Here is a 14,127-nt window from a genome sequence, read left to right as displayed (position 1 = left end):
ACTTAGACTGGGGCCTATGTCAGTTTACATAAATTAAACGGCAAGATTTTATTAAGGCTTGAATTTCTCTTAAACATTAATTTTTTTAATTTAAAAATATATTGGGCTTCCCGATGACTCAGTAGTAAAGAACCTGCCTGCTAATGCAGGGGACACAGGTTCAGTCCCTGGGTCAAGAGGGAGAAGGAAATAGCAACCCACTCCAGTATTCTTGCCTGGAAAATCCCATGGATAGAGGAGCCTGACAGGCTATAGTCCATGGGGTTGCAAAGAGTCAGATACTACTTAGCGGCTGAACACAGCACAGTAATCTATAATGGAAAAGAATCTGAAAAACAGTATATAATCACTTTGTTATACACCAGAAACTAACACAACATTGTAAATTAACTATACTTCAATAGAAAAAATAAATTTTAAAAATATAAAAAAGAAATTAAAAATTGTGAGAAAATAGCTTTCTAAATAGGAAAATCAGATCTTATTTCTGTTTTTAAAATAAGGTATTGAAAAGTCTGTTGAGTGGTTGTGAATTCATATCATTTTAAGGGTACCTAGAAAGTCTTAAAATAATGTGGTAATAGAATTTTAAAGAATAAAGATTTAACTTTATAGTCCTTGATGGATTAGTGACTAAAGAAGCATTGATAGATACAGGAAATGTGTCCATTTGAAAAACAAACAAAACAACTTAATTGCTCTAAAAATTTGCCACATTATCATTGGCCCATGACATAGCTTTGGAAAATTTAGGTTCAAGTGCTTTAGTGGAAGGGAATGTTGACAAACTGTCAGCAGTTTTATCATTTCCCATTATAACCTTTCTTCTGTTGGGTTGGCCTAAAAGTTCCTTTGAGTTTTTCTGTATGGAAAAATTTTTTGGCCAACCCAGTATTTAAAACTGCATAGTTGATGGAGTTTGAGGAAAATTTTCCCCCTTTCATGTCCCCAGTGATATTTTCTGGTTAATCTCCCATATAATAGTAGTTTCTTCTTCCTGTGTTTCTTTTAGGCTTTGCAATGTAACATTTCCTTTGCCTGAAAAAAAGCAGATCTAGAGAATAATGTGTTGATGATGATATTTTGAATCAGGCTACATTGGGAAATGTTATTTTCTTCTTTATTGTAACAGATTTCCACATGCAAGAAATAACACTATTCTAAAGCAGGGTTTCTCAACCACAGTACTTTCAACTGTTTAGACCCAGATGATTATTTGATACTGGGGCTGTACTGTGCATTTTAGGCTATTTAGCTGCATCTGTGGCCTCTACCCACTAGATGCTGGTAGAACCACTGATCTGAAGAATGGCTATTTGGGAAGCTATTTAAGCTATGTTTTACCATGATCCACTACCTCTGATTCAGATATTTGGCAAAGACTAGGCTTTAGGACCACACTCAAATTCTAGCGCCGCTGGTCACTAATGACCGTGGCCAAATAACTTCCTGTGCCTAAGTTACCTTGTTTTGAAATGAGGATACTAATAGTGTCTTCCTGATGAGAGTGTTACAAAGATTAAATGAGTTTACGCAATAAGGTCACACAGTCTAGATAAATGAAATTAGCTGTTTTTGTTTTATCCCTTTCTTCCATTCTCTCAACCATTCATCCATTTCCTGCAGTCTAAGTTCTAAAAGAGTAAGTCTTTTTGTGTACCTGTAATCTTAAATTCAGGACATTTTCAGTATATTGAGTATTTATAAAACTGTTAATTAATTCATTAAAAATATGTTAACCACATATGTCAAAGGTATATCACCTTCAGCTTAATGACCTTTTGTAGTATTCTTTCTGCATTGTTACTAACTTAAAAATATATAATTTTGTCTTTGCCTTTGCCTTTTAGTATATCTTTTAGGCATTCTTAGTATATCTTCTTGGTCACCTTCTGAATATAGTAGTCTTTGTTTTGGTAGTTGTGTGGTACAACTATCTTGTTTCCTTTTTGTTTTATAACTGGAGTCATTCCAAGTTTGAATTTTTCCATTTCTTAAAGTCTGAAATATTTATGCACAAAGGCAGTAATATTTTAAATATTTTAGTAATATTTTAAAGTTTTCCTAACTTTTTGTCCAAAGACATAGATTAAATAAAAGCTTTTTTCATAGATGAAAATGAGAGTAATCAAACCTTCCTTTGGCTCTATTCTCTGAAATAGCAATTCATTCTCTAACTTAAGAGACATATTTTTATGATGTAGTTCTAAGAATTTCAGATGTGTATCTCTGAGATCAAATGTTTTAAGAGTTTAATTTTTTTTTTTTTTACGATTTAAGAAAGTCACCCATGGGGAATGTTTTTCTTAAGCTAGTTGAATAATTCAAAAACAGATTGACAAAGCAGCAGGGTTTTTAGGTATGATGGCTTGCTTTCCAGGAGAAATTGCCTTATAATAAAGTCCTCTGGGTATCAGATTTACTAGACATGCTTGGATTGGTCACTTAGTGTCTCTGTATAGTTCTCTTTTATCTCAAGAATCGTATAAATAAAATACCAGTATTTGGAAATTTATTATTCTGTACAAATTTTGTAATATAATTATCTAGTAAACTAGTTTACAACTTTTAAAACAAGATAATAGAATCAAGATGACAGGTTCCAAAGAGTAATACTTTGGTATAGTTTCAATTCAGTTCAGTCGCTCAGTTGTGTCCGACTCTTTGCGACCCCATGAACCACAGCACGCCAGGCCTCCCTGTCCATCACCAACTCCCGGAGTTTACCCAGACTTATGTCTATTGAGTCAATGATGCCATCTAACCATCTCATCCTCTGTCGTCCCCTTCTCCTCCCACCTTCAATCTTTCCCAGCATCAGGGTCTTTTCCAATGAGTCACCTCTTCGCATCAGGTGGCCAAAGTATTGCAGTTTCAGCTTCAACATCAGTCCTTACAATGAACACCCAGGACTGATCTCCTTTAGGATGGACTGGTTGGGTCTCCTTACAGTCCAAGGGACTCTCAAGAGTCTTCTCCAATACCACAGCTCAAAAGTATCAATTCTTTGGCGTGTAGCTTTCTCTATAGTCCAACTCTCACATCTATACATAACTACTGGAAAAACCATAGCCTTGACTAGATGGACCTTTGTTGACAAAGTAGTGTTTAAATATAGTTAAATAAAAGGCAGTTTAAAATTTTTGAAATTGTGGTTGTGTTGTTTTACCAGAATTGTGTTTGGTTTAAACTGACCATTCCTAAGTGAGTATTTAAATGTGACAAAATTTTATTTTCTTCCTTTAAAATAGGATGCATTTGAACTTCTAGGTCATGCATTCTTATTTAGCATTTTAGAGTATTTTCTTTTATCAATAAATTCTTAATGTAATAGTTAAGTGGGTTTTCTACAGTGAAAATTAGTTCTCATTTTTTTTTTTACATCTTTCACAAGAAAAATGTCTTAGAAGCACCTTGTATGTGTGTGTGTGATAACAGCTTGTTAGGATATAATTCAGTTCACCCATTTAAAGTGTACAATTCAGTAGTTTTTAGTATATCCATGGAGTTGTGCATCCATCACCACAGTTAATTTTAGAGCATTTTGTCATTTCCAAAGGAACTATGTACTCTTTTTCTTTAATATTTTTCTCTTTATTTTTTAAATTATGAAAGTATGATAGCACATTTACAGGAGACTTGGAAAATACAGAACAAAGTTATAGATAGTTCCATTATATAATTATTTTTTTGAAAAATTAAAATTTTTAGTTGGAGTTTCAATATCAGACTCTCAAAAATTAATAGAATGAATATGCAGAGAAGTGCAGGGATATAGTAGACCTGAAAATCACCATGAACCAATTCAACGTAATTAAATTTATACAATTTCACACAGTAGTAAGATACAAATTCTAGTCAAATTCCCATAGACTATAAACTAGGAGACACTGGAATATATCCAGCGACTTAAAACAAGTTGCAAAAGTTTCAGGAGCCAGGTACTCTTCAGCAGTCCTTATCACTCATTCCTTTCCCCAGCCAGCCACTAATCTACTTTCTGTCTCTGTAGAGGTTTGCCTATTATGGACATTTCCTACAAATGGAATCAGACAATATGTGGTCTTTTGTGACTGACTTCTTTAAATTAGCATATTTTCAAAGTTTACACGTTGTGACAGGTATCACTATTTTCTTTTCGTTGCTAAATCATAGTCTTCTGTATGAATATACCACATTTTGTTTCTCCAGTCATCAAATGATGGACATGCGAGCTGTTTCTACCTTTTGGCTATTGTGAATAATGCTATTATTTGTATACAAGTTTTTGTGTAGATGCTTATCATTTCTCTTGGGTATTCCTGGGTTGTATGGCGATTCTGCTTAACTTTTTAAGAACTATCAGGCTGTTTTCAAGTTAGCTATATCATTTTATATTCCCATCAGCATTGTATAAGGATTCTAGTTTCTGCATACCCTTAGCAGCACATTTTATTCTTTATTTTTGATTATAGCCATACTGGTTGCTATAAAGTGGTATCTAATTGTGGTAGGAATCTTTTTGAAATAGTTCTGGTATACCATTATTCACCTTTGGGAAGCTTGCTTGACACGACATCTTTTGACAATTGATTGATTACTATGTGCTAATTTGGGGGTTCTGAAAATCATCATTAAACATATACCTTAGTATTTTGAGACTCTTAATCCCCAGTTTTACCTTTTAATTGTGATTCTGGGCAAGCTATTTAAATTCTTTACATTTGTTTCTTCATTTTTAAAATGAGGTTAATAGTATCTCTTTTGTAGACATCCTCTGGTAAAGGTAAAGTGAGATAATTCAAAACTCACTGGTTATTATTAGGTTTTTTGTATAATGTTACTTGCTTCTATATGTTAGATATAAAGAACTCAAGAGACATTACTTGCTGTTATTATTGCTACAGTAGCTGCTATAGTTATTACTAGATTACATTTCATTCTGTATGAAAAAAAACAACATACGTTTTATGTTTAGAAAAACTGATATATTCTACCAAAGGCAGCTTGTACTTTAATTAGTATCATTTTTTCGTTATCAGATTGGTGCTGCTGCATAGTATTGCCATTTTCATAGAGGCACTGAAATATTCTGTCCATATGTACTGACAAAATTACTCTCCTGGGATATAGCTGTTATAAAAGTAGTAAGTAATCTATTGTTCTGTGGGAGTTGAATTTCTGATATGTTGCCGGTCTTTCTGTTATTCCAGCTGAATTTAAAGTCAGTCAGTGCATAGACACTGACTGAGTTGTTTTTCTCCAATGGTGGTTTTGTTTGACGTTTTCGTCTAATAAGAGTATTATTTATAAGGAATGTTGCACGTTGATAATATAGAGAAATCAAAGGAAATTTGGTAATACTACACTACAAAAAGCCGGCTTTGTGAATTCTGGATCCCAGACACTTAAGGTCCAAGAAATGGAGCCTTTTCCTCTGCTCCATTTCCATGGGCAGAGAGGAAGAGAAAGCTGACAAGTTTGCTGTGCCGAGACAGAAAAGGGAATCTCGTGTGGTTGATACTCACATAGATTAGGACCGACAGATTTGGTCCTAGTTTTGAACAGAATGCCTACTTTTAAAACTCTTTGTTTGCTTTTGCTTTATACTTACCAGAGCGATTTTAATGTCAATGTAGTTCTTTTGCAGTGTTTGATTGTCTAAAGAACTACAGGGGAAGAAATGGAGAGCAGGAAATTACAGTAATCGCTAGTGTCTTTGGAAATTTTACACCTTAATAGACATATTTCTTTTTACCTTTATGATTGTTGTAATCAGCCTCAGTTCAGTTCAGTTGCTCAGTCGTGTCTGACTCTCTGCGACCCCGTGAATCGCAGCACGACAGGCCTTCCTGTCCATCACCAACTCCCGGAGTTCACTCAGATTCATGTCAATCGAGTCAGTGATGCCATCTAGCCATCTCATCCTCTGTTGTCCCCTTCTCCTCCTGCCCCCAATCCCTCCCAGCATCAGAGTCTTTTCCCATGAGTCAGCTCTTCTGAGGTGGCCAAAGTACGGGAGTTTCAGCTTTAGCATCAGTCCTTCCAAAGAAATCCCAGGGCTGATCTCCTTCAGAATAGACTGGTTGGATCTCCTTGCAGTCCAAGGGACTCTCCAGAGTCTTCTCCAACACCACAGTTCAAAAGCATCAATTCTTTGGTGCTCAGCCTTCTTCCCAGTCCAACTCTCACATCCATACATGACCACTGGGAAAACCATAGCCTTGACTAGACAGACCTTTGTTGGCAAAGGAATGTCTCTGCTTTTCAATATACTATCTAGGTTGGTCATAACTTTTCTTCCAAGGAGTAAACGTCTTTTAACGTCTTTTAATTTCACGGCTGCAGTCACCATCTGCAGTGATTTTGGAGCCAAAAAAAAAAAAGTCTGACACTGCTTCCACTGTTTCCCCATCTATTTCCCATGAAGTGATGGGACCAGATGCCATGATCTTCGTTTTCTGAATGTTGGGCTTTAAGCCAACTTTTTGACTCTCCACTTTCACTTTCATCAAGAGGCTTTTTAGTTCCTCTTCACTTCCTGCCATAAGGGTGGTGTCATCTGCATAATCTGAGGCTATGGATATTTCTCCCAGCAATCTTGATTCCAGCTTGTGCTTCTTCCAGCCTAGCATTTCTCATGATGTACTCTGCATAGAAGTTAAATAAGCAGGGTGACAATATACAGCCTTGACGTATCCTTTTCCTATTTGGAACCAGCCTGTTGTTGTTCCATGTCCAGTTCTACCTGTTGCTTCCTGACCTGCATACAGGTTTCTCAAGAGGCAGGTCAGGTGGTCTGGTATTCCCATCTCTTTCAGAATTTTCCACAGTTTACTGTGATCCACACAATCAAAGGCTTTGGCATAGTCAATAAAGCAGAAATAGATGTTTTTCTGGAACTCTGTTGCTTTTTCCATGATCCAGCGGATGTTGGCAATTTGATCTATGGTTCCTCTGCCTTTTCTAAAACCAGCTTGAACATCAGGGAGTTCACGGTTCACGTATTGCTGAAGCCTGGCTTGGAGAATTTTGAGCATTACTTTACTAGCATGTGAGATGAGTGCAGTTGTGCAGTAGTTTGAGCATTCTTTGGCATTGCCTTTCTTTGGGACTGGAATGAAAACTGAACTTTTCCAGTCCTATGTAATCAGCCTAGTTTGTTTTAATTTGAAATAACTTGTCTAAATTTTCCTGTGATTAAAACGTAGTGCAATGCTGTAGGGTCTTAAGAGAATCACAGAAATATGTTACTTACTGCTTATGGCATTTTCACCCTGTCTTAGTGTGTTTGTTTGGTTAGGTCTTGGGAGTGGTCAAATAGTGAGTTTTATGCAGATAATTGCAGTGTTTATATGTGTTTGGGAAACAGCAGAGGCATGTTATTGTAATCATAGTTATATCAGCTTTTAAAAAAATATGCAGTTGGTGAATTTGGCTTAAATTATGTTATTGAATTAAAATATATATTGACTATATATAAAAAACTGTATTAACTAAGTATTATGTGAATACAGAGGACTTTTAGGCATAGACATTACCATTGAGAAATTGATAGTTCTAATTAGGTGGTGGTTTAGTCGCTATGTTGTGTCAGGCTCTTGTGACCCTGTGGACTCTAGCCCGCCAGGCTCCTCTGTTCACGGGATTCTCCAGGCGAGAATACTGGAATGGGTTGCCATTTCCTTCTGCAGGGGATCTTCCTGACCCAGGGATCAAACCTGGGTCTCCTGCCTTTCATGCAGATTCTTTACCAACTGAGCTGTGAGGGAAGATGACAGGTCTAGTTAGGGGAGTATGTAGAAGAGTGGTAAACTTGAAGGGATCATAGCTGATACCAGGGTGTTTGACAAGCACAAGGTGAGTGCTAACATCACATGCCAGCAGAGTTTGAAAGGTAAATTTTGTGTGCTTTGTGGCAGCAGAAGCTTTGTATTTGACATCTGACCTGTGTATGAAGAGGCTAGATCTTGATGTGGATATCCTGGCAAGAGTTTGAGGTATTAGGGGCATGCTTCTCTATAGAGAAAAGATACAGTAACAGAAAAAGGAAAATATTAGGTTACATCAGATTGGTTCACATCATTTCAGTCTATGAGGAACAACCCCTCTGTGATGCAGCTTTTCATGTTTTTATTTTTTGATCAGATTGTGCAGTGAATCTTTCAGTAACAGAAGCTGGGCGGTGTAGACAAGATGGTTTAAGAAGATGAACAGTTGGTGCCATTAATGCATGTTCACTGAGTAGTTTTGTGGAAAAAAGAGGTAGATTATTAATATCTGGGCTTGGTGATTTAAAAAAATTTATTGTCATTTATAAAACTTTACAAAGCTGAATGTCAACTTGTTCTTCTGACCAGTCCTTTGAAAACCTAATGTCTCTCCCCACCCAGAAGTTTGGCACATTTGGAAGTATTTTGACGTTTTTCTGTCCTTCCACCTTGGAATTTGAATGGAAATAGTCCATTTTGGTTTTCATTTCCAATACAAATTCATTGTACCCTTGAAACGTATAGCAGAACTAAAGTGCCCCTACCTTCCTATCAAATATCAAGCCTGTGATTCTGATACAACAGACATTCAGCAGTATTTTCGAAGTTTCTTTCATGTGTTAGGGCAACATGCTGTGCATTCAGTTTACACATTATTGTTCAGTTCAGCCTGGCATCTTAGAAAACCAGCTACTTGTGTCTTCTATCTCCTGTCCTAACTGCTTAGGGAAGTTCCTGAATGCTTATGACTTTTAAATGACATTTAAAAAAAAGAAAACTGATTGACTGAATGGTTTTTCAGTTTTTGGTGGGCACACCATGTGGCATGCAGGATCTTAGTTCCCTTACCAGGGATCAATCCCATACCTCCTGCACTGGAAGTGCAGTCTTAACCACTGGACCAGCAGGGAAGTGGGTGGTGGCTGTTCAGTTGCTAAGTCATGTCTGACTCTTAGCAACCTTCAGAATTAACATCATGAACGAGAAGCAGGTAGACACCATGTACTGCTAGATGTTATATTTCAAGAACATATCACTTATGTAATATTCCAACCAGGGAAGATTAACCTGGTTCTAACCATGAGGAAATATCCGACAAATCCAAATGAGGAACATTTTGGGAGAGAGTTGGTCTTCCTTGGTGTCTCAGACTGGAAAGAAATCTGCCTGCAATGCAGAAGAAGCAGGACACCTGGGTTTGATCCCTGAGTCAGGAAGATCCCCTGGAGAAAGGAATGGCAACCCATCCAGTATTCATGCCTGGAGAATCCTCATGGACAAAGGAACCTGGTGGGCTACAGTCCATGGGGTTGCAAAGAATTGGACACAACTGAGCGACTAACACTTTTCACTTTTACATGTCATGAGAGTCTTCATGAGGGAATGAAGACCCAAAGAAACCATTAAACCTGTGTATTTTTACACCGACTTTGGTGCAGAGTCATGGGAAGATATGTATGGTAAAGGGTATGAGATAAGTATGTATAATAAACCAGGGGAAAATTTGCAAGTCCTATTTGTTTGGGTTCTTCTGAGTCTTCTTATCTTTGAAGATAAGGGTGCTCCCTTCCTCCCAGTATAGGAAGGGCATTTCTCACTGGAGGGTTTAATGACTTGTTTCAGGGGACAAGGGCAAGGAGTATGGGGCTGTGGCTGGGGGGGATAGAGATCAGAAAGAGAACTTCCTGCTTATGCTGCATGCTCAGTCTCCTTCAGCTTAACGTAGTCAGTATGCCAGGGTGCTATATCTTGTGCTAGCATGTCCTAAACCCCATCATAATTCTTTAAGTTACATGACATAATTGAAAAAAATCCTCTATGTTATTCAAAATATGAAAAAAATGAACTTGAAAAACCTAGCTCTTGTTTCTTCTTTACGTCTAATTCATGCCATTTCCCTGTCATTTAGTTTTTTGGTTGCTGTTTTCTAATTTCTTTAACTATAAAATAGTAATAACAATAGAGGCCACAAAAGATAGTCGTGAGATTTGTAAATCATTTTGATAAAGATTGTCTCTAGAGTGCACTTCTGATTTTTTATTGTAAAAAAAAATACTGGGTTATACAAAATATTAATATGGAAATAATTCATATTATTATCTGAAGTAATTGTCTTGATATGAAAAGCTGCTTTAGTATCAAAGGGAGTTATGGTATACAATTATACATATTACTACTGGTATTTTAATCATACCGTCAGGGTATTAGAAATATTAATAAGTCAGAATTAAAATAGAAAGCCTAAGCAGTCAGATTTTTGGAAAATTAATGACTGAACAGTACATAATATATATGGTGTATAGTCAGTGCTTTAAATCCTTACTTTAAAGAATTACATTATACACAGATGTGTTTTATAAATAATTCAGACTAATTTAGATGTATGTATAATAAAAAGTCATTAAAGGGTCTCTTTCATCAAAGATTACCTTTGTCAGTGATTTGGTATACAAATTATCATTTTCCAGCTCAAGGCATATACCTTAATGTATTAAGGTACTTATTGGTGGTATTCAGTACATTTTATGTGCCAGTTTTTTTTAAATCAAGAAAGGAGAGCACAGAGGAACAGCCTTTATGTTCATCATTCTAAATTGTTTTGCTACCATTTTTTTAAGGAATAAAACAAAATTAAAGTCTCTACTGTATACTCAGAATAATAGAAATATAAATATTCTGTGCATTTAAAAAATTCACAGAAGTTATATTACTCTATTTATATCTTATTTCAACTTGTTTTTTCCATTTGATAGCTATTTGTAGTTGATGTATCCAGAGTTTGTTCATTCTAAGTATTTAAATAATACATATTTTAAAAATGCTTATTTTAAAGATGAAATATTTAGGTTTGTGCATTGGGAAAACTCAGATTAACTGCCTTCTGAAAAAATAAGTTCCTGAGATTTCCTTTTAGCAAACTTTTGAAACACAGATAACATGACTTCCTGTCTCTCAGTTTCCTGTATCCATGACAACCTGTGTTTTACACACTGAGTGTGGAGGAACTAATGTGAAGAGTGGTGTTTCCTGAGCAAATTGTGACTTAAAAAAAAAAAAAAAGGTGGAGGGGTGGAGGTCAACAGCGCCACAAAAGAAATGCAGCCTAGAAATGTCGTTCTTCAGATTTATAAAGAAAACCGTTGCTTGAATCAGCTGAGTGTTAATAATATGAATTTCCTGTTCTTGGTAAGATTATTTATTTAAATATGAACTTTTAGTTGAAACAAGAAATAATTCAATTTGTAAAAATCTATAGTTTAAAGAGAGTTTAATTGTTCTGTACTGAATTTGTATTTTCGAAAATTATGTTGTTAAATTGATAGTAGACTTAAAGTTGATGAAGGGCATATTTATATCCAAGATCTTTATCTCCGCATCATCATTTGTCAGTTTTGTTATAGTCAGTTTTAATATTTTAGGTTAACTTAGCAAACATTTTATTTTGCAGTTCATTTAATTTGATTATCATTTTGTTAAACAGTGAGTTAATGGCCTAGAGGTGCTAATAATTCTAGAACATATTTCAAACTTACTATTTTATGCTATCACTGTAGTATGATTTATGATATATAGTATTATGGCTAATCCTAATAAAATAAGGTATAGAATTTCTAGTACTATAAAGCTTTCAGTTAAAGAACTTTTTGATAATTTAAAGTTTTACCTTTTCTTTTTGTAGCCAATTTTGATATGAACAGAGAAACCAAGAACAGGGCTATGTGTGGAGTACGTTTTTCTCTGCCTTGCCTACGACTGTTTCTACTTGTTACCTGTTATCTTGTATTATTATTCCATAAAGAGATTCTTGGATGTTCGTCTGTTTGCCAGCTCTGCACTGGGAGACAAATTAACTGCCGTAACTTAGGCCTTTCAAGTATTCCTAAGAATTTCCCTGAAAGTACAGTTTTTCTGTATCTGACTGGAAATAATATATCTCATATAAATGAAAGTGGATTAACGGGACTTCATTCTCTTGTAGCGTTGCATTTAGATAATTCTAGCATTGTGTATGTATATCCAAAAGCTTTTGTTCATTTGAGGCATCTGTATTTTCTGTATCTGAATAATAATTTTATAAAACGCTTGGATCCTGGAATATTTGAGGGACTTTCCAATCTTCGTAATTTATATTTACAGTCTAATCAAGTATCTTTTGTTCCAAGAGGAGTGTTTCGTGATCTGGTTTCAGTTCAGTACTTAAATCTGCAAAGAAATCGCCTCACTGTCCTCGGGAGTGGTACCTTTGTTGGTATGATTGCTCTTCGGATACTTGATTTGTCAAACAATAAAATTTTGAGAATATCAGACTCAGGCTTTCAGCACCTTGGAAACCTGGATTGTTTGTATCTAGAAGGTAATAATTTAACAAAAGTACCATCAAATACTTTTGAAGTACTTAAGAGTCTTAAAAGACTTTCTTTGTCTCATAACCATATTGAAACAATACAGCCCTTTGCATTTAAAGGGCTTGTCAATTTGGAGTATCTCTTCCTGAAAAATTCAAGAATTAAAAATGTTACTAAGGATGGATTTAGTGGAATTAGTAACCTTAAACATTTGATTTTAAGTCATAATGATTTAGAAAATTTAAATTCTGACACATTTAGCTTGTTAAAAAATTTAATTTACCTTAGGTTAGATAGAAACAGAATAATCAGCATTGATAAGAATACATTTGAAAACATGGGAGCATCTTTGAAGATTCTTAACCTGTCATTTAATAATCTTACAGACTTACATCCAAGGGTCCTTAAGCCATTGTCTTCACTGATTCGTCTTCAGGCAGATTCTAATCCTTGGGAATGTAGCTGCAGACTATTGGGTCTTCGCGACTGGTTAGCATCTTCAGCCATTACTCTAAACATCTTTTGTCAGAATCCCCCATCCATGCGCGGCAGAGCGTTGCATTATGTTAAATGGACTGACTTTACAAATTGTGTTACATCTTCTGCAAATGTATCCAGAACTTGGGCTATAAGATCTCTTCATATTTACCACAAGACCACTACGTTAATGATGGCCTGGCATAAAATAACCACAAATGGGAAACGTTCGGAAAACACTGAGAGCGTTACTTTCGGGGAACGAATTCGTACTTCACCTGCCAGTATATTTTTTCAAGAGAATACTTTTGGTAACCCATTACAGACTACTGCGATGTTACCTGTGCAAATACAGCGTACTTCTCCTGTTAACTTGAACTTGGAAAAAAACAGTGCTCTGCCGATTGATGCTGCTTCAGTATCAGGGAAAACATCTCCGATTTGTACACAAGAAGTTGAAAAGCTGAATGAGGCTTTTGACATTTTGCTAGCTTTTTTTATTTTAGCCTGTGTTTTAATTGTTTTTTTGATCTACAAAGTTGTTCAATTTAAACAAAAACTAAAGGCACCAGAAAACTCAGGGGAAAATAGACTTGAATACTATAGCTTTTATCAGTCAGCAAGGTATAATGTAACAGCTTCAATTTGTAACACTTCCCCAAATTCTGTAGAAAGCCCTGGTTTGGAGCAGATTCAACTTCATAAACAAATTGTTCCTGAAAGTGAGGCACAGGTCATTCTCTTTGAACATTCTGCCTTATAATTCAATTAAATAATGGGCTGTAAGAAAACCTCAGTGTCATGGACATGAATAAAACTGAAACATCCTTATAGAATTATAGACTTTATTTGGGTATATAATGATTTTTGTGAGCTTAGTATTAATAAACACAGGTTTTTAATAATTTGTGAATACTGTATTCATTCCGTAAATATTATCTTTGATAGGCACTATATCAAGTAATAATAATAGCTAACATTTCTGTATACCAAGCACTATGTTAAATATTGTACATATAACACTGAATCCTTAAAAAGCCTATAAGGTAATAATATCTTTGTTTTATAGATAGGGAAACCTAGGCAGAGTGAGGTAAGAAACTGTCCCAAATTCCAGAGTGCATGCTTTTAATTTTCTGCTGCCTGGGTGCTAGGGTTATAATTGTGAGCAGCATGGGCATGGTTCCTATTTTTGGTAGAGCTTGAAATGTTGAGGAGGACACATAGGGTTATTGTACAGTATGGTAAGTACTGCACTTGGAGGTACTGTTTTGTATAACATATATGGAGACGAGAGAAGGCTCTATAAGAACAGGGACATTGAAACTGGCCTG

At 35.5% G+C, this 14,127-nt stretch overlaps 2 protein-coding genes across 4 annotated transcripts in view; both read left to right on the top strand.

Moving 5' to 3' along the window:
* The window catches only part of IPO11 (importin 11), a 190,186-nt gene that overhangs the window by 133,811 nt on the left and 42,248 nt on the right, over positions 1-14,127 (top strand). The window contains exon 28 of one of the 3 annotated variants that reach the window (XM_005694661.3): positions 12,703-12,781. The exons of 1 other annotated variant lie outside the window; for it this stretch is intronic. In XM_005694661.3, the coding sequence (XP_005694718.1) occupies positions 12,703-12,724 (22 nt within the window). In that variant the 3' untranslated portion in view covers positions 12,725-12,781. Of the gene's footprint in view, positions 1-11,649; positions 11,733-12,702; positions 12,782-14,127 lie in introns of those variants that run through there. One more of the 3 variants, XM_013972789.2, reaches the window with a different exon arrangement.
* LRRC70 (leucine rich repeat containing 70) lies at positions 10,716-13,700 on the top strand. The gene is made up of 2 exons (XM_018065671.1): positions 10,716-11,156; positions 11,650-13,700. The coding sequence occupies exon 2, from the start codon at positions 11,661-11,663 to the stop codon at positions 13,554-13,556; it is 1,896 nt and encodes a 631-aa protein (XP_017921160.1). The 5' UTR covers positions 10,716-11,156; positions 11,650-11,660; the 3' UTR covers positions 13,557-13,700.

Source organism: Capra hircus, chromosome 20, assembly GCF_001704415.2.
Source record: "Capra hircus breed San Clemente chromosome 20, ASM170441v1, whole genome shotgun sequence".
NCBI lineage: Eukaryota > Metazoa > Chordata > Mammalia > Artiodactyla > Bovidae > Capra > Capra hircus.
This window is presented reverse-complemented; position numbering and strand designations above follow the sequence as displayed.